The sequence below is a fragment of the Bufo bufo genome, chromosome 6, assembly GCF_905171765.1.
Source record: "Bufo bufo chromosome 6, aBufBuf1.1, whole genome shotgun sequence".
NCBI classification, from domain to species: domain Eukaryota; kingdom Metazoa; phylum Chordata; class Amphibia; order Anura; family Bufonidae; genus Bufo; species Bufo bufo.
Genome location: NC_053394.1, coordinates 290,752,759 through 290,774,350, shown reverse-complemented (window position 1 = coordinate 290,774,350; position 21,592 = coordinate 290,752,759). Strand labels below are relative to the sequence as shown.

Here is a 21,592-nt window from a genome sequence, read left to right as displayed (position 1 = left end):
TTAATGTATGGGTACCATATACATGGATTTATATATACGCAGTATTTATGTACTTATCTATGTATACTGTATGTATGTGTGTGTGCACAGTGTAGAAATACCACACATGTATGCGGAATAACACACGTGTGCAGGAGATTGTGTGTGTGATGTGTGACGGTCTATATATAATTCCAGCTGTGTAATTTTAGCTCCTCTGATGTCTGCAGACAGGAGGAATGCTGCACAGAATCTGCGCCCCCACTGATCCCCCTCCCCGTGCCTGTATGTGTGTATGTGTGTGCCCAGATGAAATATGAATCCGCCATTCTCCAAATATTTTATACGTGGATTAATACCGTATTGGTTACAAAAATATCTGTAGTGTCCTCCAGTATTCCAGAAATATGTCCTATCTATCTATCTATCTATCTATCTATCTATCTATCTATCTATCTATTATTATATCTATTATCTATATCATATCATATCATATCTATCTATCTATCTATCTCATATCTATCTATCTATCTATCTATCTATCTATCTATCTATCTATCTATCTACTATCTATCTATTATATCTATCTATCATCTATCTTTCTATCTACTTATCTATAGTCTATCTATCTATCCATTTATCTATCTATCTATCTATCTATCTATCTATCTATCTATCTATCTATCTATCATCTATCTATTATCTATATCATATCTATCTATCTATCTATCTATCTATCTATCTATCTATCTATCTATCTATATCATATCTATCTATCTATCTATCTATATCATATCTATCTATCATCTATCTTTCTATCTACTTATCTATAGTCTTTCTATCTATCTATCTATTATCTATCTATCTATTTATCTATCTATCTATCTATCTATCTATCTATCCATTTATCTATCATCTATCTTTCTATCTACTTATCTATAGTCTATCTATCTATCTATCATCTATCTATTATCTATATCATATCTATCTATCTATCTATCTATCTATATCATATCTATCTATCATCTATCTTTCTATCTACTTATCTATAGTCTTTCTTTCTATCTATCTATCTATTATCTATCTATCTATTTATCTATCCATTTATCTATCTATCTATCTATCTATCTATCCATTTATCTATCATCTATCTTTCTATCTACTTATCTATAGTCTATCTATCTATCTATCTATCTATCTATCTATCTATCTATCTATCATCTATCTATTATCTATATCATATCTACCTAATATCTATCTATCTATCTATCTAATATCTATCTATCTATCTATCTATCTATCTGTCTATCTCTATCTATCTATCTATCTATCTATCATCTATCAATCATCTATCTATCATCTATCTATCATCTATCTATTATCTATCTATTATCTATATCATATCTATCTATCTATCTATCTATCTATATATATATATATATATATATATATATATATATCTGTATATTCTATCTATCTATATATATATATATCTGTATATTCTATCTATCTATCTATCTATCTATATCTGTATATTCTATCTATCTATCTATCTATCTATCTATCTATCTAATATCTATAACAGAAAACTACAGCAGCACTGTCAGTACAGAGTCCCCCCAAGACTGTTAGCTATAGTTCAATGGATAATCCAGAATAGAAAAACGAGGCAGCCCTCCAAAGTGGGTGTTAAGGGTGCTGGACCTTCTGTATTTATCCCACGTGGGGTGAATAAAGCTGGTCCTCCACCCATCTTGGAGTGCTGCCTCGTTTTTCTATTCTGGATTATCTCATATCTATCTGTCCGTCCATCCATCCATCGATTATCTGTCTGTTTCTAGATCGATCTATCTATCTATCCTCACCTATGCATGTATGTGTACATGTAATATATACCTGCATCCATACTCTATACCAGCTAGCGTCCATGCAGTCAAACGGCATCCTATGTTATCCTATATATAATGTATGCATACTTGTATATAGTATATCACACACACACATGTACTTGCATGTTTCTCTGTCTAGCTGCTGTCCCTCTCCATCCTCCTGACAGCAGGGCTCCCCAATTCCTGCGCACTCGCACTTTCCCCCATCTCACGCTCTCTCCACGCAGCTTATTTTTCTGTCTATATTTAACTCTGTTTTTCAGAGTGATCACAATGAAAGTGGTAAAAGGTGATTAGCACGCACCCTACAGGCTCTCTCGTCCTCCCTTCTTCTCTCTGACATCTCCCTCCCCACATCGCGTCTCATTCCTCCCTCCATTCCGTCTCCACAACCGTCTCTTCCATAAGTCCTATGTCTCCACCATCACAGGTTCCTTATTATGTCAACATAGTCTTCTTATCTGTCTTTGCTATTGAGTCGTTGTAAGGATATAATTCGATTGCAACACCCCATCTTTTCTCAGGCCAACTAGGGTTTAAACCCCAGTTTACTTACAGAATGAAACAACATATTTAACTTGTACTGATTCTGGGATACAGTGTGTATTTTATTCCAGAGCTGTATTCACAATTCTGCAACCTTGTTGTCAGACACACTCACTAACAGCATAGCTGAGTTCCTGTAATTTAGAGGAAATGTTAAGGTAGCCAAACATCTTAGGCTACTTTCACATTAGCGTTTTCAATTCTGCTATTGAGATCCGTCATAGGATGCGGAAGAAAACGCTTCAGTTTTGTCCCCATTCATTGTCAATGGGGACAAAACTGAACTGAAAGAAACAAAATGCATTCCGTCCCGTTTGGTTGCGCTCCCATCGTGGACACAATAACGTTGCAAGCAGCGTTTTTCTGTCCGCGATGTGGTGCGGAGCAAGACGGATCCGTCCTGACACACAATGTAAGTCAACGGGGATGGATCCGTTTTCTCTGACACAATAGAAAACGGATCCGTCCCCCATCGACTTTCAATGGTGTTCATGACGGATCCGTCATGGCTATAGAAGACATATTACAACCGGATCCGTTCATGACGGATGCATGCGGTTGTATTATGGTAACGGAAGCGTTTTTGCAGATCCATGACGGATCCGCAAAAATCCTTAATGTTAAAGTAGCCTTAGATATCTGTCGGCCAAGCATGCATGTGTTCGTTCTCAACAAAGGATTTGGCGTGCATGAAATCAATGTGCTCAATCCTTCTTTCTCCCATCATCTGCTGTTGAGGGAGAATTGGAAAACGGTCATACACAATTCACCTTCATCCAATGTGTATGGCCACCGTTCTTTTTTTTACTGCCTTAGATTGGTGTAAAGAATTCACTTCCTATAGTCACTAAGCCAACAACGATTTCAGCTCTGAAGCCTGCAGAATTGTAACTCAGCTTTTTATGTAGATTATGCATTTTACCATTAATTTGTGTAGCACCCCAAAATGAATAATTACACCCGGCCCATTTAATACCAAGCCATTGGTCCTTTAGAGCCAAGGGCCAAGTCATAGGCAATTTTTAGGACCCGGGCATATCAGACATTTATGACATTCTGTATACTGTGGCAATGCTATAAATGTCGGTGTTGGGTTTACCCCTTTAAATGTGGGGTTTGGCTGTTGACATCACCACTGCTCTTGAACATGGAGGATCCCTGTCAGGTTCGCCATTAGAGATGTGGCTCCCTCCATTATTGTCTTTGACAAGATAGGACATGCTCTATCTTTTTTGCGGGACCGCTGAACGGAACTGTTCATCTTTTGCGGCCCCATTGAAATGGATGGGTCCACACCCGATCCGCAAAATTGCAGAACGGATGCGTACCCATTCATAAGTTCAAGCTTGTATTTCAGTGACTACCAGAGGCTCTATAGAGATGGAAGATGAGCTTTTTAAAGGTGAAGTGCGGCTAAGATCATCATTGACTTGTGACTTCAGTTTAGCACACCAATAACATATTAATTGTTAGGTGGCCCATCTCGGTAGCCCCCACCAGTGTCCTCTTATGACATGTCAGAAGATAAGATTTGCTGTGGAATCATATAGAAACTTATAGGAAATTTCTATTGGTCCAGTAATTTTCATCCAGTGAGTGAGTATGGCACCCCCTGCCAAATAGTATGCCAGTGTGGTTGACTTTAGGGGTAGCGTACTGTTGCACAGCAATCACTAGTATCGGACCGCACATCATGGGGGAAGTTCCTCACTGGATCTTCTCATTATTCTTGTGCTAGTGACCCCACCTTCACCATCACCCATCCGCCCCACCCTTACCATCTTGTCCCTGTATCTAAAAGATTAATCTATATACAATTAAAACGAGATATCCACAGACTAATATTCCTCCATTGCTCATTTTTCTCTAGGTAAGCTTAGTACCTTAGTGCTGGTCGACAACTAAAGGGGGGGTGTGATGTTAGCAAAATGTCTTTTAGAAACAGCACCACTGTTGCCTGTTGGTTGTGTCTGGTACTGCAGTTCAGCCCCATTCACATGCGCTTCAATAACAGATGTAGCCTATGCATATTTGCCAACATTGTAGATGGTAAATTTGGAACTTCTTAGCCCTGCCCTGGAAGCAACCAAACCAGCGAGACCGCCCACTTCTAGATGGCGCGTACATAAGCCAGACCCATTTTCAATCCAGGACAGCCTGAATTTGCAGAGGCTGTCTCTTAAAATTAAGGACAGTCTCTGCAAATTTGGAACTCTTGGCCATGCCTATGGACATCATTTCAGATCATTAGGCTTTAAATGAATCCTAGGTCACCATACTTCTCTAACCATTTACATTTCATCTCTTCCAAGCAGTGGAGGTTACCCCTCTGCTTTCTGCAACAGTGCCCTCTCCAAACAGCCTCCCCCCAAGTCCCGGGGAGTTGACACAAGAGTCTCGGGCAACAAGTGGTCCCGGAGTGCCAATGGACACCTTGAGTCGGGAGCAGCAGCTTCAGCAGCAACTTCTTCTCCTGAAACAACAACAGCAACTTCAGAAACAACTTCTTTTTGCCGAATTCCAAAAACAACATGAAAATCTGACAAGACAGCATGAGGTCCAGATCCAGAAACACCTCAAGGTGGGACGTTGTGTTCTGCAGTCCATAACTTTCTATAATTTTACCTCACCTCTCTCATTAACGTTGGTTTTGCTGGCTTGTTTGGCAGTGAATGCTACCATTGATGTCTTCGCCGGCCATAAACAATAACCTTTTTCATCCTGCATTATGTGTTGTTGCTGCTGTTCCTCAGCCCTTTTGCTTGTTACCATAGTGGTTATTCCTTTTATGCCTTCCCCATTCCTTTCTCCACAAAGACCTAATCTGTCCAAGTAGCAGTGCATGACGTCTAGTCTCATTTTGGAGTCATCTACTGCTTATTAAATAGGGAAATTACTGCTCATTAAACCTTTATCCTCATTTCCAGTCAGAATATTTACATTTTAAAGGACTACCGCATATGTATGATTCACTTGACTGAAAAGTGAACTTTGAGTTCTAACAAAGCTAGAACCAGCCCTGTACCTCACATGGATCCAGAGATCTCACCATTCATTGCTCCAATTGCTTTGCTAGATGCTTTTCAGGCTGGCAGCTCAGGGGCATCTTCTTTCTCAGGGGTGTGCCCTTTCTGCTACAGCTCTTTCTCTGTAACTATCATAGATTCTTATAGTAGATATGGCTGGCGGCAGTTGAAGGATAGAACTGAGCATGTGCGACCAACTCAGTCGGTTGACAAGCACATTCCTATACAGATTAAACACCAGAGAATATCTCACAACTGGAGCATTATTGTGACAGAAAGTAAATTAAAATGAATTATTTTTTCTGCTGAATCATATTAAAAGAACATTTACACTACCCCTTTAAAGGGATTCTCCAGTTTGAACAATCCCTTTTGGCTAGAAGTGTCCCTTGACAATGAGGTGATCACATAGTGTCCCCCTCCTGGGAGCCCGACTGATCAGCCATAATCTGTTGGACACCTGGCAGTGAGTGTTCAGTTTCCAAACAGCCCACCACAGGAAAAATTAAGCATTACCACATATAGCTCCCATTAAAATCGATAAATCACATAGTAAATCTGGCGTAAACTGCACCTCCTTTGGAGACCATGACAGTTTTTCTGGTTTTTCACCAAATTGGGAAACCAGCAATAAAAGTTGAATATTTTACCATTAAAATGTTGCTGCTTTTTAGTGGCACAGTCTGACAGGTCTCCCGTCTTTCCATTACTGAAATGATCCTCCACTGATGAAATTACATATTTCCTATCAAGACACATGTAATGTATTCATTATGTTTTTATTTTACTTCCTAATAAGTCCATTATATCCTCACACTCTTCCCACTGGTAAAAGGTGATCATTATTCCTCTCCTGTTGTCTATATGCAGCAACAGCAGGAGATCCTGGCGGCCAAGAGACAACAAGAGTTGGAGCAACAGAGGAAAAGAGAGAGGCAGAGACAGGAGGAAGCTGAGAAGCAGAGGCTGGAACAGCAACTTCTTATACTGAGGAACAAGGAGAAGAGCAAAGAAAGTAAGGGAAACTTGAGGGGCAGAGGTGGAAGGGAGTGTGTCAGTGATCTACAAGCTATGTTTAGACTGATCACGTTGTGGTGGCCTTTAACTGGTTGTATCCTTCCAAGGTGCCATAGCCAGCACAGAAGTAAAGCTGAAGCTTCAGGAATTTCTGCTCAGCAAATCTAAGGAGGTACCAGGCAGTGCGAACCATTCCATCTTACAGCACCCCAAATGTTGGTGAGTCCATAAATATTCAATGTTAGCTGTTCTCCAAACCTTTTAGAACCCCTCCCTATTCTTGGACATTGGGCCCAGCACTTGTTCATATGTCCTTACCATTGTTTTATGAGAGAAAAAGGGTGGGGGCCCTCAAGCTTGTTATGTTTTTAACACTGTGTTATCTGTGGAAAGGAGGAGCTGATCGAAGTTCCACACAACCCATATGAAAGGGTGATGTTGACTTGACCTCGTCCCTCATCTCCACAATCCTCACAGCAGAAAAGATATTAGCTTTATGTGAACTAAATATTCAGAAACTTCATCTTGAGGAACTTCACCAACATCTGCCAACTGTCACCTTCTTGGTTCTTTTTCAGGGGAACTCATCATACCTCACTGGACCACAGTTCCCCACCTCAGGCTGGGTCTCCAGCTACACCTCCTTCATACAAGATGCCTCTTCTGGGAACCTGTGATGGCCGAGATGACTTTCCCCTCCGCAAGACTGGTATATAACTATACTTCTTTGGGGCTGAAACAGAAAATAATTTTTGTTGGCCTCGTATTTTTTATGATTCTATGTTTAACCGGTTGTCCTAGCTTGTGGTAGGGCGCTTTGAAAAATACACAATTTCATAACTATAAGATGACTGGCTGTATATGGCAGTAGATGCTCAACTTATAAATCATATTACTATTGGCCTGACTATAGGGGGTTCAGGGTTTACAGAATATTACACTTTCAACTTGCTTGTTTTCCCTACATAGCTTCGGAACCAAATTTGAAGGTTCGCTCACGGTTAAAGCAGAAGGTTGCAGAAAGGCGCAGTAGTCCTCTTCTCCGTAGGAAGGATGGAACCGTCATCAGTGCTTTCAAAAAGAGGGCTATTGAAATTCAGGGTATACATCCATTTTGTCTCTCCTATTTCCAGATATGTTCATCCTGACTTCCTCCTGTCCTACACTAATGGCTGTTTTCCATTCGTTTTCCCCAATTATCTTTCATGATACCCCTTTATTCACTCAAGACCAAGTAGCAGGCCCAAATGCTCATTATTGATGTATTTTTTTTGTCCCTTGTAGTTTCTTCTGTATGTAATAGTGCCCCCGGATCAGGACCTAGCTCTCCAAACAGCTCGAATAGTGCCATCTGTGAGAATGGGCTGACAGGGAGCGTGCCCAATATTCCCAGTGAGGTAAGTGGCATTGGTCCAGTATCTAAAAGGGATAAAAATGTTGATGAGCTGGACCTTTTAGGTTGTGGTCGTAGATCAATGTCTATCAATATGAGCAGAACCTTAAATAGACAAAGGGAACATTTACGAAGACTGGTGTTTTACGCCGGTCTGTCTATCCCCTGCTGGTGTCAGATGCACCACTATTAATAAGAGGTGCACGTCACTTGATTGTGGCTCGTGTTTTGGTCCGTTCATCAAAACAGATATTTTTGCCTGCAGAGACACTGTTGTAGCATTCCTGTATAATCTATGCCAGCTTCCTGGCGTAGATTATAATAAATGTGCCAGGCCAGCTATGGTCACCCCCCACCAGCCACTTTCCGCCCTGCTCAGCCCACTTTTTGGAAACATGCTGGGCTCTAAACCGACAAAAACTCACAAAATTTTGCGCAAGCATGCCATGCACCAGACTTTGCGACTTTATGAGGCCAGTTTTCTGGCCTACAGGGGTTGATAAATGTCCCCCACAGAGTTAAATGATAAATGCTTGGTTACCATGGCCACTGGGGGACTTAGGAGCTTAGTGCATAGTTCTTATTAATTATGCTTAATAATATCACAGTATACAGCATAATATCACAGTATACAGTATACAGAATTTTATTATTCAACTTGATGTCAAGGGATTTGCAGTCTTGTATGAAATAACAGTGCTCTGGCCGTCATAAAGATATATATATAGAGAAATTAAAGGGGTTCTCCCTAGTGTAAAAATTAAAATCTGATATCATATAGTACGTGGCAGTCTCTTTCTAGCAACCTTAGAACCAGCCCTGTACCTCATGGATCCAGATATCTCTCCATTCATTGCTCCAATTGCTCTGCTAGATTTATTTCAAAGCAGTAGCTTAGGGGTATGCACTTTCTCAGAGGGCGTGTCGTTTCTACTGAAGCTGGTGACAGTGGAAGGATGGAGCTGAGCATGTGCTTCTATCTTAGTAAGCAGGACATAGAAATTAGAAAAAGAGCAAACAGCAGGTGGCGCTATACAGATAGATTTCAGTGAATAACTCAGTGGCTATAAGATATTTTTAATTACAAGCAATTACAAAAGTATCCAAGTGTTGGGTTGAAAAATGTAGAATATTTTTTGTGGGACACCCCTTTAATAGTTGTAAATTCACTCTCATTTCTGATGCTGCCACCTTGATTTGTTTAAATTGTCTTAGTATATGTAAGTATAAGACCACACTATTCAATCATTTCCCAGCAACTGCTGCAACTCATGAAGCTCAACAGGTAATCGGTGCATTAAGTACAGATTTTTAGGCCCTGTCCTTAGGATGGGATATCAGTTTCTGATCAGGGGACTGTCTCCCTGCGTTATTAGCTGTATGAAGGGGTCTTCATGCACCATGTTCAGTTGTGGCTGCTTCTCTGTCCCATTCACTGACATGGACACAGAAATGAAGGTATGACTGAAGGATCCATGTCAGATTTTTGTGAACATGCAGATATGGAGATGATTAGTTTGCTCTGGGTGAAGTTAATGGATCTAGAATAAAGACAGAGAAGACATGCTGGTTTACAATTGCCTTGAGGTATGATTGATAACTGTTTTATTTAATACTCTTCTTCAGATGCTTCCTCAGCAGAGAGTTCTCACCCTCGATGGAACAGGAGGGCCACTGGGGCTATACACATCTCCCTCACTACCCAATATCTGTCTGCAGGGAAGTGCCAGCAACCTCAGTGTGAGTACCTCTTCCATAGAATGTGAAAGTAGGATGTTTATGACCTTGAGAAATCCTAAGAGATGTAAAGGGAGGGATAAATTGTAATGGAGGATGAAATGGTTGTATTAATTTTTTAGGGCCAGTTCACCCCTCAGGAGGGAGCAGAGCGCCAAAGTCTACGACCTGGTGGACCTTTCCTCAACACCAGCTCGCTCTCCACACTGGATGGAGGGGAGATAACTCTGGGGGCTCCTTCTCTCCTGCAGCATGTACTGTTATTGGAGCAAGCCAGGCAACAGAGTGCCCTTATAACAGGTTACTAGCCTAGCCTTCTTATTTTTCTTGTTGAGCTTATCTTGACTTTTTTTTCCTACTTTTTTTCACCATTTTCCTACTACTTATCTGGTTTGTTAGTCTTTCTTGTGTTTCAAACTTGTGTCTGTTAAGGTTTCTTCATGCTTCTTGCTTCTGATTTAGTTCCACTCCATGGCCAGTCACCCCTGGTGGGGGGAGAACGTGTGTCCACTTCCCTTCGAACAGTTACAAAGGGCCCACGACATCGTCCCTTGAGCCGCACACAGTCCTCCCCTCTCCCACAAAGCCCCCAAGCTCTCCAACAACTGGTCCTTCAACACCAGCACTATCTTGACCAACAACAGCTCAGCAAAGTAAGTAGGGCTGTTAGGGGGTTGGCCTTCAGTTCCAATCCTGGTTAAGTGACCTATTGATGAACGTCTTGTTATCTGCTAGACCGTGGAAGGAATACGCCAGCCACCGACCCATCCTGAAGAAACAGAGGAGGAATTGACAGAACAAGATAGTGGTGAGAGGTGTCGGGCCATCTTCACCCTGGATGGAGGAACAGAGAGTGAAGAGACACAAGAAGAGGAAGAAGGAGTGGAGGATGAGGATGATGATAGTGAGGGACGGACCAATGGTTCAGAAAATGCATTTAAAAAGGTAGGAATATGTTTTAAATGTTTTCCGATGTGGGACAACATGTGTTCTTTTCACATGTCTGTAAATAAGACTTAAGTGCATTTCTTGTCCTGGACAAAAAATGTACATTATCTGGAGACTCCAGTGGAACACTGCCACTAGAAATCACTGTAAAATTCTTTAAGAGACACTAACATCGGCAGAGCCACTGAAGAAACAGGTAAAAGGTTTTAGGGGTTGTCCAGCCAGTAAAAATTTGATAAAAAATATTCAATGTGGCTTAAATGAAATGTCATACCTCACTGATGCCCTACTGTTCTTATTCTGATGCTTTCTAGGTCTCCCACCTGTCTATAGTTCCTGGGCACATACAGAAATGTGACTGCTCAGCCAATTAGTGAAAAGACCATTGGGGGACCTGGAAAGTGTCAGTGAATAGTAGCAGTGCTGCAGTAACCAGCCATGCTGTGTTGTTCAAATGACTGGTGACTGTTCTGGAGATAGTAGTGGGTCCCAGAAATGAGACCTGCACCTATCTGACATTCCTGGCATATCCTAGAGATATGCCACAAATCTTGAGATGGGATAAACCCCGTTTTAATAGTCAACTATTTTAGTCAACTATTTTATGCGTATAAGGGTATCCTAACTGTGCTCCAATGACAGATGTTCAGGTATTGAGGGAAAAGGCATCAGAGCTCACCAACCTTGAAAATAAAAAACTTTAAATGATGTTCTCTTTTGAGATAGTTGTAGTTGTGGACTGGGGGTCTGAGCCACACTTGTCACTGAGGCACTTTGCCACGTATAATGCAGAGCTGGCAGTTTTACGTCTTTGGCACCAGATGGTTTCATGTTATGGCCCTAGGCTAGGCTTGTATAGTTTATATATACATATGGATAGTTTAGATTCTGTTTGGTTGCTATGAGGCTCTGTGCACCAAGAAGTGCTGTCATGGGGACACAGACACCTCTTTTACTGGGACCCATTGCTCCTCTTTATCGACCTAAGTTAATCATGTGCACTAGACACACTAAAAAGTTATTTTATTGAATGTGCCTAGTGAAATATTAGACCAAATCACGGCACTCAAAAGAAAGATTTTTTTTTAAATGAAGAAATAATTTATTCCATCCTTAGGGTGCACATATGTCAATTGCGGCCAACATTTTGGTCCATCCCAGACCTTGTTCACGGACGATGTAGTTAGAAGAGACCATAGTGCAGGGTGGCGTTCAGAGGATGGAATAAATTATTTCTTCATTTAAAAAAAAATCTTTCTTTCGAGTGCTGTGATTTGACTGATTCTGACTAAAAGTGGGTTTCGCCCCCATCACTGAGCACCACATTGCAATACCCAAGTGGAGTGCCAACCCATTTTTCTCTTCCTAGTGAAATATTGAAACTTTTCTGCATTTCATGCAATATTTTTTCATACGTTTCATTGTAAACTGCATTGATCCAGGTGGGTGTGGAGGAGAACTCAAAGATCTGAATCCTGAATGTCAGTAGGTATTGTCCTGCAAGTTTAGAGGTTTGCACTGGTGTCTTGCAGCGCTGGGGTCCTAGGTTTGAGTCTGATCAAGGACATTATCAGCATGGAGTTAGTATATTCTCCCTGTGTTTGAGTGGTGTTTCCTCTGGTTACTTCAGTTTCCTTCCATACTTCACACTTGCTTTGTTGTTTTTTGGCGTTGAGATCCAGCAGAGGATTTAAAAACCGGAAAAAAATGGTTTTGTTTAGCCCTCATGCATTCTGATTGGAAAGAGATCCATTCAGGATGCCTTCCAATCCGTCAGCATTCCGTTTTGTGACCGGACACAAAACTGCCGCAAGCTGCGGTTTTGTGTCCAGTTATCAAAACTGAACAAACCGGATCCAGTAAAAACAATGCAAATCAATGGTGACGGATCCGTTTTTTTTTTTTAGGAGCTAAACAAACGGATCCGTCACCCATTGACTTTCACTATATTTAGTGCCGGATGTGGTTTGTTCCGTTTTGATTTCACGCAACTGCATCGGAACGGATGCATCCTGATGTGCAAAATTAAAACGGATCTGTTTATTTCTGCTTTTGAAATCCTCTGCCAAATGTGTGTTTTGATGTAAGAGCGCACAGTTCATTGATGAGGAGCGCGGAGTATGACTCATTCATTAATGACTCACCTACCCCCCCCCCCCCTTTCCTGTGACTCAGACTGTTCTAACATCCCCCTCCCCCTTGACCTGCTGTGAAAGGCAATGGGGGCTGCAGGTACCGAGAAGGAAAGGGATTTATTAGTCCGAGGATGGAGACGATGCAGGATTTTTTATGAATGAAAAATGCTGCAGAGGAGAGATGGGTATTATTCAGTCAGATGCTGATGTGCATCACTTCTGTGACCATACCATGCAGACAGACAGGCTGAGCTCTGCTGCACTGGGTTTATTCCACATCTCACATATCCATAAAACCCTAGCTTCCCCCAAACCTGAACGTTCAGGTGCCTGCAGGGGCAGACTGGGAACTTAAAGTGGCCCCATGCTGTAGGCAAGTCCAAATTGACAGAAGGTGGGATGACACAAGCAGGTGGGGTCAGCAATACCATAGTGCAAAATACCGTCCCAGCAGAACTCAATACCATAGTGCAGCACATTATTCTGCCCAAAAAGCTGTCCCTCTCTGGTGGCCATCATTAGCTGCCATTTTCTGTCCTACTCCTTCTTCAGTTGTTTCTGATTAAAGGGTTTCTGTCACCTGAAAAATGGGTATTCAGCTGGCTGACAGTAGCGATGTGCTAATGTCAGCTGAACATAGCTATATTAGCGCCATCTCACTGCCTGAAGCCGTTATTGAGAAAAACGAACTTGTATAATATAAGGAGAAGAGGGGGGGGGGGGGGGGGGGGGGCGTTGCACCTGCTCCTAGAGGCTCCGTTTGCCCACCTCTTTTCACGCCCTTCTCTTGATTGACAGGGCCAGGGCAGCGCTGCTCTCCTCCCGCCGGCCGTGTCTGCAGTGTAAATCTCGTGCCGTTCAGTATTCGGCGCATACGCAGTGAGGAAATCAGCAGCCACCGAGCGTCCTTCCCTCACTGCGCCTGCACCGAATACTGAACGGCGCGAGATTTACACTGCAGACACCGCCGGCAGGAGGAGAGCAGCGCTGCCCTGGCCCTCTCAATCAAGAGAAGAAGGGCGTGAAAAGAGGTGGGCAAACGGAGCCTCTAGGAGCAGGTGCAACGCCGCCCCCCTGCTCCTAGAGGCTAGTTAGCATATTATAAAAGTTCGTTTTTCTCAATAACGGCGGCAGGCAGTGAGATGGCACTAATATAGTTATGTTCAGCTGACATTAGCACATCGCTAATGTCAGCCATTTTAATACCCATTTTTCAGGTGACAGGAACCCTTTAAGATATGGAGCAGGGGGCTTAGGAGGTGAGATGCAGGCCACAGCAGTTGAATTCAGAAGGGCCTGTGCGGTCGCCGGCTAGGTACTTGAGTTCCTGATTCTCACAATTATCGCTAAGAGCTCAACGGGGTCGACAGGTTGTAGTCCGCAGGATTCAGGAAGCTGGGGCTAGGTTTTGCAGGGTCCTGGCAGAGCTTTTTGCCAATAGTGATTTCATCCACCAGTGGTCAGGTACCTGAGATATGAGGAACTTTTGGGCAGGGCCCTCACATTGGAAACCTTGTGGTCCATGGGGTTTAGGAAGCAGAGATATGGGGAATTGTTTGGCAGGGTTCTCCTGCTGGGGGGCTAGTAGCTGACACTGATTTTGTTTTCCTAAGTAGTACAAGTAGTGGCATTCTAAGATTTAGGAGTAAAACACTGATTAATGACCCTGTCATTTTCATCTGATCCTCCATTAGTTCAACATGCATGTTTGTCCTAGCCGAGCTTGCATGGCAGTTTGGGAATTGGGGTGATCACTATGAGCTGAACCACTTTGGACCAGTAGTTATCTAGTATGCATGGCCACTTTTAGTCTTCGAAAGAAAATCACTGCTGGCCACAGCTCTCCAGTGTGGGGATTGTGTGAAACAACTCCCCGTATCTCAGCCTCCTTGACCCTGTAACATAAAGTGGGAAATTAGGATTACTTGCAGTCATATCTACATTTTTAGGTCATGGTTGGAGTGCAATATCATTGATAGATCCAGGCTAGAACGGTCACGTTTTATACATTTTTCGAGGTGGATATGGTGTATCTACATTGGAGACTCGATGCTACCTAAATCTTATGAATTTATCTTGTATGCACCACACACTCAAATGAATATTGTACTAATTGCATTAAAATAGGATACCGTTTTTAATATCTGGTTTATTAGTCGGTAAAATTATGTTTGTACTTACCTCCCGGCTCCCCCCCAGGGGCCACCACTCTTTACGCTATTAACCTAACTGCAGTTCAGAAGGACCTCTGCTGGTCAATCAGGGTATTGCTTTATGTCATACAGAGCACGCGTGCTAGAACTTGACAGCCGTGTGTTTCATCTTTTGTGAGATTCATTTTTTTCTACTGTTCCCTGGAGATTATATGCAGCTGTTGTGCACAATCTACAATGACCACTGAAAAGCTGTACCCATCTGTGTTGCAGGCCTAGTATGATGAATGCATCACTGTGTGACATTGTGTATTAGACTATGGCGGGGGTCAGCAAATGTTTGCCCTCCAGCTGTTGAGAGACTACAACTTTCAGTATGCACACTCGCTTAAATGTTCTCAGAAATACACTAGAAGAGAATGGAGCATACTGGGAGTTGTAGTTTGTAGTTTCACAGATGCCGGAGTGCTGGAGACTAGAGTGTCCCATTGGACTAGAGAAGTTTACGTTCAACTTGAGACCATTAGTGCACCTGTTGAGACAATTCTCAACCTTGAAAGCAGGTAATCGTCAGTAGAAGATTCAGAGCAGGTAGAGTTGGGGAAGAGGAATTTGATGAAGCATTTCCAGCCAAAACTGAGTTTCCATTATTTGGTGGAGATTGACTATTCTGCATTTTCAGACAAGGCGGAGACTGATTGCTGCAGTCTTCTATCAGATGGCAGGACAGGAAGTCTGCTGCATATTGGAAATTTATGTTCTACCACCAAATATTTGTTTCTAGAAAGTTTTCTGGTATTGTCCTACATTATCAGCCATTTAAGTACCAGCCCTTATTTCTTCACTAAACGTAGGTTGTGTTGTTGTCTCTCCTACAGATGTTCCCAGACTCCCCTTCTCTGTATCAGGGTTCTCTTCCTCATTCAGCTTTAAGTCGCACACAGTCCTCTCCTGCAGCTCCTCTCACCGCCCTCAGCTCCGAGCCACGACGCAGAGTTCTCAGCACCACAGGTATGCCAATCCATTTGAATAAGCACCATGTAATACTACATTTCTCCACTGGTGGCCACTGCCACCAACAGCTTCACCCGGTGATCACCCCTATCACGGGGATCACATTGATGATCACTTAGCCAGTTAGAAAAATGGTTGCATAGATGCAACAACACCTTTAACAATCATTCCTTTTTGCACAAAAGGGTGACCAGAGGAAATATAGCCTAAGCCTTCATATCCTTTTTGTGGCTTGTATCGCTGCTTCCTAGAGCAATCTAACTATTTACCAGAAACTGATGACTTCATAAAGCCATGGAGAAGAAAGTAGCCCATTGATACAGTAGGACATGACTAATTTTAATGAATAGTTGAATTCCTGGCTAATTATTCAGCTTCATTGCTGTGAGCATTGATGCAATTTTGCACTTTTCCCACCTAATCACTTACAGTATTTTGATGGATCCCCCATGTTTTGTTTCAGTAAATATACATCAATGAGATATCCTGTAATGTAAAGTTGGTAACAGATCTATTCAGCCACATGCAGCAAAGATATAAGAATAGGATCACTTCATAATTATGTTTCTCCACTGCCACTCATTGAAAAGATTTTCCACTCTTGTATGGCAGTGGTTGTATTGCGTGACTCTTACAAACTGCTACTCTATATAAAATTCTGTGTAAGACACTTAAAGGGGTTTTCCCATGGTTAATGTAATGTAAGGGACCGCTCTCTCTCAGGTGGTCTCAATCACAGATTTTCTCGCAGACAACTGGATTGAAGTCCAAACGATGCTTTATTTTCTAGCACTTTAGCACAATATAGCAACCAAAATAACTCCTGCCCATCTAGGCACTACCTAATACATAATACATTTAACTGACTTACCTATAAAGGACTGTTCAGACACAGTATCAGGTCCGGCCTCCTCAGCCAATCGTCCAGCAGCCGTCAGGCTGTGACAAAAGGAGCACCTGTGGGGGATTGTGGCCCAGAAGTCCTCCTGACTCTGGCCATGCGACCCTCTCTCAGCAGGCGTCGCTGAGTCCCCCAAACCTTAGGCTTTCCAAGCCTTGTGGCCCCTCAACCCTCCTTGGATGAGACCACACGGAGCCTCACAGGCTCCCCTCTCAATCTCAGGCCTCCTAAGCCTTTCTTTCCCCCAGACTGATACACAAAGGGTTGGTTTTATGTCTCCCTGATTACCGCAGGCCTCACCTGCGCTCAGCTCAGGTAGACAGGAAAACGCCCTGGATCTTACTTACCTCATCCAGTTGATGAACCTGGATGAGATACACCCTTTCCGAAACTTTCTCACACATTTCACTGTTCACACCACCACAGTAAAGAATGAAAATCAGACATCATATTGTACATTACAATCACTTTCTAGCAAACTAGATGCATTGCTGTACCTCACTTGGATCCAGAGCTCTGCACATTCATTGCTCTGATTGTTCTGCCAGATTTATTTAAGTCTGACAGCTCAGGGGATGTGTCCATTCATAGGTAGCAGTTCTCTCCCCATAACTGTCACAGCTTCTAAAAGAAGATCCTGCTGGTGGCACTTGAAGGATGGAACTGAGCATGTGCGTCCACCTCAGCATTGTTACAGATGTGGTGCAATACATACAGATTTGATTGAATAACTCAGTGGCTATACTAAATTATTAATTACATGCAATTACAAAAGTGTTCAGATCCAGGGGCTATTTTGGAAAGTGTACAATATTTTTTGTGGGACATACCCCTTTTAGAGTTCATTAAATGTACCCCTGGAAAACAAGCTGATCATACTTTGCCCCACTGCTTAGACCGCCAGCATTCAGTAATCTGTAACGTGATCAGTCTCCCTGCGTTGCCTCCAGAAGAGAAATGAAGTACTACACCGTGCCTGTCCATGTAATATATATATAAAATATATATGTGTACTGGGTTCTCCAGAGTGAGAAAAAGACTTTGTAGCTGCTCTTTGCTAAGTTAATTGATAGAAGTCCCGAATGAGGGACCACTGTATAGCATATTTGAAAGTGACTTCATTTTTTTCCCCGCCTAAACCACAGGTTTAGTCTACGACACTCTGATGCTCAAACACCAGTGTACGTGTGGGGATACCAATAACCACCCAGAACATGCTGGGAGAATACAGAGTATCTGGTCCCGTCTACAGGAGACTGGTCTACTCAGCAAATGCCAGGTGATTTATATGGCAGTTAAAGTTGTGAGCATCATAAATGAATGGCTGGGCAGGACATTATAATCACACAGTGGGGTGGGTCACAGAGAGACTGATTTATATAGCTCAGAGAGTGGATATGATGAAACATTGGTTGTTTGTCTGCACAAGAGGTGTGTAAATATGGGTGTCACTGAGCATCTGAAGGCATATCTCAGGGGCACTCATTGAGGTGAAATACACTAAGTGTGACATGATGTCCCTCTCACAGCGCGTGCGGGGCAGGAAGGCCACGCTGGACGAGATTCAAACTGTACATACAGAGCACCACACCCTCCTGTATGGGACCAGCCCGCAAAGCCGCCACAAACTGGAGAGCAAGAACCTACTGGGTGAGGGGCTGAAGATAAAGGACCTGCTGGGAAGTCAGATGGAGTAGTAAAATTTAGAACTGGGTTCAAATGTAAAATTTTGGGGAGGGCAAAAAATAAAAATAAAATAAACAACCCATGGGGTTGGGGGGTGGGTGTTGTGATACATAAAAAGGGCTCATAAGTCTTTATTGTGGAAATTAGAGACTTAGATGGATAATACACCAGAGCACGATAAGTGTCTCTGTCTTCTTAAAAATATCCATAACCATTGGTATAGTCCTGAATAGAATAGTGGGTCAAACTTCTTTTTTTTTTCTTCTGTTTTTAACCTCCGTCTCTCCAACTTTCTTTTCCAATCATCTAATAGGGCCACTCTCCCAGAAGATGTATGCAGTGCTCCCCTGTGGTGGCATCGGGGTAAGTTCTCACCATACTCATTTTTCTCCATTTTGTAGTTACATATTTACTATAGTAGGTAACCACCCCTCCTTTGTGGACCCTACTATAGTGTTCACCATTTAATTCATTATCTCTTAAACAGGTGGATAGTGACACAGTATGGAATGAGCTCCATTCTCCTGCTGCAGTCAGAACAGCTGTAGGATCTTTGCTTGAGATGACATTTAAAGTAGCATCTGGAGAACTGAAGGTAAGTCATATTATAGTGTGAGTAGATGTGAGATTAAAACATCTATAAGACCACTAAACTTCATTCTTTGTGTTCTGATAGAATGGATTTGCAGTAATCCGTCCACCTGGACACCATGCAGAAGAGTCCGTTGCCATGTAAGTAAGTAGGGTCATGCTTAGGTCCAGCTAGCAACATTGGGGGTTATTTATTAAAACAGGTGTTTTAGACGCTGGTCTTAATAAGCCCCTGCGCTGACGATGGATCCGTCGAAGTTATGTAGAGGCGCCGATAGAAAATGATGAATAGGATGGGCATGCCGGTCCTTTTTTTTAGACCTGGCGTGAGCAGGGAAAAGTCGCAGATTGCGGCGCAAATAACCCCATTGTTTTAGTATTTGGCCTTAGAACAGGTGCCATGCCTAATCTTCATTTTTGATAAATTATGAGAATCCTTAATGGAAATGTGGGAAGACCAGCCACAAGATGACCATAGACAGTTTTCTGAGGGCAAGTCCCTTAATATGGCTCACTGACCCTTCCCCCTCTTTTTGTGATTTAGGGGTTTCTGTTTTTTCAACTCTGTAGCCATTGCTGCCAAACTTCTCCGTCAAAAGATGAACATCGGTCGTATCCTTATAGTTGACTGGGTGAGATACCAAAATTATATCGTTATAACCAGCCATTAAATGGCGACTCTGATTAAACTCTATTGTATCCCCTTCATAGGATATTCACCATGGCAATGGAACCCAACAAGCCTTTTACAGTGACCCCAATGTCCTGTATGTGTCTCTCCACCGTTACGATGACGGGAACTTTTTCCCTGGCAGCGGCTCTCCAGAAGAGGTGAGTTACGTTGACTTGGAGAACATTCAGACAATGATTCATGGCACCAAATGTGTATGCATATCATGTTTCTGTATTTCACAGGTGGGTGCCGGCAGTGGAGTTGGATTTAATGTGAACATTGCATGGACAGGAGGAGTGGAGCCACCTCTGGGGGATGCTGAGTACCTGGCTGCTTTTAGGTATTGACCTTTACAAGATTTTATTTTTATTTTCCTTCCATGTCAGGTGCCTTTATACTCTTTCGTTCTGAAGGCCACATTTAAGTATTCATTGGTGGGCTAAGTCGCCAATCTTGACCATTGATAGTTACACTATCTAGATCAAGGACATTCTTTGTTTTGAATAGTATTTCTGTGTGTTAGTGTTTTATTACAAACACACTTGCAATAAAACATAGTATGGGTATCTAAAATATATTAGTGGGGTCACTCCTCCAGGACCAGCAAAAATCCCATAAGGCTGTCTGTGCACAATGTGGTCTGACAGCAGGATCTGCAGGCGGATCACTGCTAATTGCCAATCTGTGTCTGCACTTGCCAGTCCGCGCTGGTACATGCTAATTGAAAAAAAAAAAATAGCATGTAAAAGTGCGACCTGGGAATTAGCAGTGATAGCATGCAGATTCCGCTGCTGGACCACATTGTGTGTGGGCAGTCTACTAGAGAGGACCCCATGAGAGGGAATATCAATAATTGTTCTTCCATTTTTGTTTTGGTAAATTGGCCTATCACTAGTTGTCAACATGTCTCATCTGTTCCCTCAGGTTGGTGGTCATGCCTATTGCTCAGGAGTTCAATCCAGACCTTGTCCTTGTCTCTGCTGGGTTTGATGCAGTGGAGGGTCACCAAAGCCCACTTGGCGGCTACTCTGTTACAGCAAAATGTAAGCATCAATGTCAAAAAATTGTAAAATCCTGTGTTGAAGTCCCAGGATTTAGAGAGTATACGAAATTATCCCATGAATTAAAAAAAAACTTCTTGAGTAATACAGACCATTATTTTAACTATATCAGTGCAAAAAATGCTGCTCTCCGTGTCATTTTCATCCTTTTTCTCTTATTTACTGACCTCTCTGAAGCTCTTGTCTCATCCCCTTTTGTGGGTGGGCAATTGCGTGTCAGATGTGACAGTTAAGCACCTGTATCTCCCAGGAGTGCACTGCAGTCAGCTCTTATTATCACCTTCCTCCTCTGCATAGAAAAAAGTCCCTTACACACAGTCCCAGTGATTCCACTAATAAATACCCCTACTGTATTCAGTGTCTCCCCCCCCCCAAATTTTCTTCACGGTCTAGAGGGAGATATAGCTATGTAATTCTATTAATTTAGAAGTAGGGATGCATGAATGAAAGCTTAAAGGGGTTATCCAGTACTATAAACTGCCCTCCCCCCATATACCAGGCCCCTCACAGTGAATATACTTACCCCGCTCCCTGCGCCTCTCCTGCTCCCCGCACCGCTGCTGCTTCTCCCCGTGTGCAGATTAAAACATCCGGTTTCGGGGGGAGCATCTGATGGCAGATGGGGGGGGAGCCTCCCTAGCATTGCGGGTGATGCTAGGGAGGCTCGTTCCTGCCTGCCATTGGCTAATCCCCCCCGACACCAGATGTTTTCTTCTGCACACGGGGAGAAGCAGCAGCGGCGGTGCGGGGAGCAGGAGAGGCACAGGGAGCGGGGTAAGTATATTCACTGTGCAATATCTTCTAATAGGCCCATATTGTGTCACATAGCTTTGTCTACATGGC

At 42.7% G+C, this 21,592-nt stretch overlaps 1 protein-coding gene across 9 annotated transcripts in view; it reads left to right on the top strand.

The window, feature by feature from the left end:
• HDAC5 (histone deacetylase 5) overlaps positions 1-21,592 on the top strand; it is an 85,354-nt gene that overhangs the window by 56,218 nt on the left and 7,544 nt on the right. For 6 of the 9 annotated variants that reach the window (XM_040438825.1, XM_040438820.1, XM_040438822.1 and 3 more), the window contains 20 exons: positions 4,727-4,995; positions 6,311-6,455; positions 6,565-6,676; positions 7,036-7,166; positions 7,427-7,558; positions 7,742-7,854; positions 9,477-9,590; positions 9,710-9,887; positions 10,050-10,240; positions 10,323-10,532; positions 15,702-15,834; positions 17,884-18,017; positions 18,268-18,388; positions 18,738-18,787; positions 18,912-19,019; positions 19,101-19,156; positions 19,560-19,647; positions 19,727-19,846; positions 19,931-20,028; positions 20,613-20,731. In XM_040438825.1, coding sequence (XP_040294759.1) covers positions 4,727-4,995; positions 6,311-6,455; positions 6,565-6,676; positions 7,036-7,166; positions 7,427-7,558; positions 7,742-7,854; positions 9,477-9,590; positions 9,710-9,887; positions 10,050-10,240; positions 10,323-10,532; positions 15,702-15,834; positions 17,884-18,017; positions 18,268-18,388; positions 18,738-18,787; positions 18,912-19,019; positions 19,101-19,156; positions 19,560-19,647; positions 19,727-19,846; positions 19,931-20,028; positions 20,613-20,731 — 2,622 coding nt within the window. The remainder of the gene's footprint in view (positions 1-4,726; positions 4,996-6,310; positions 6,456-6,564; positions 6,677-7,035; positions 7,167-7,426; positions 7,559-7,741; positions 7,855-9,476; positions 9,591-9,709; positions 9,888-10,049; positions 10,241-10,322; positions 10,533-15,701; positions 15,835-17,883; positions 18,018-18,267; positions 18,389-18,737; positions 18,788-18,911; positions 19,020-19,100; positions 19,157-19,559; positions 19,648-19,726; positions 19,847-19,930; positions 20,029-20,612; positions 20,732-21,592) is intronic. The other 3 variants (XM_040438826.1, XM_040438823.1, XM_040438819.1) reach the window with 1 other exon arrangement.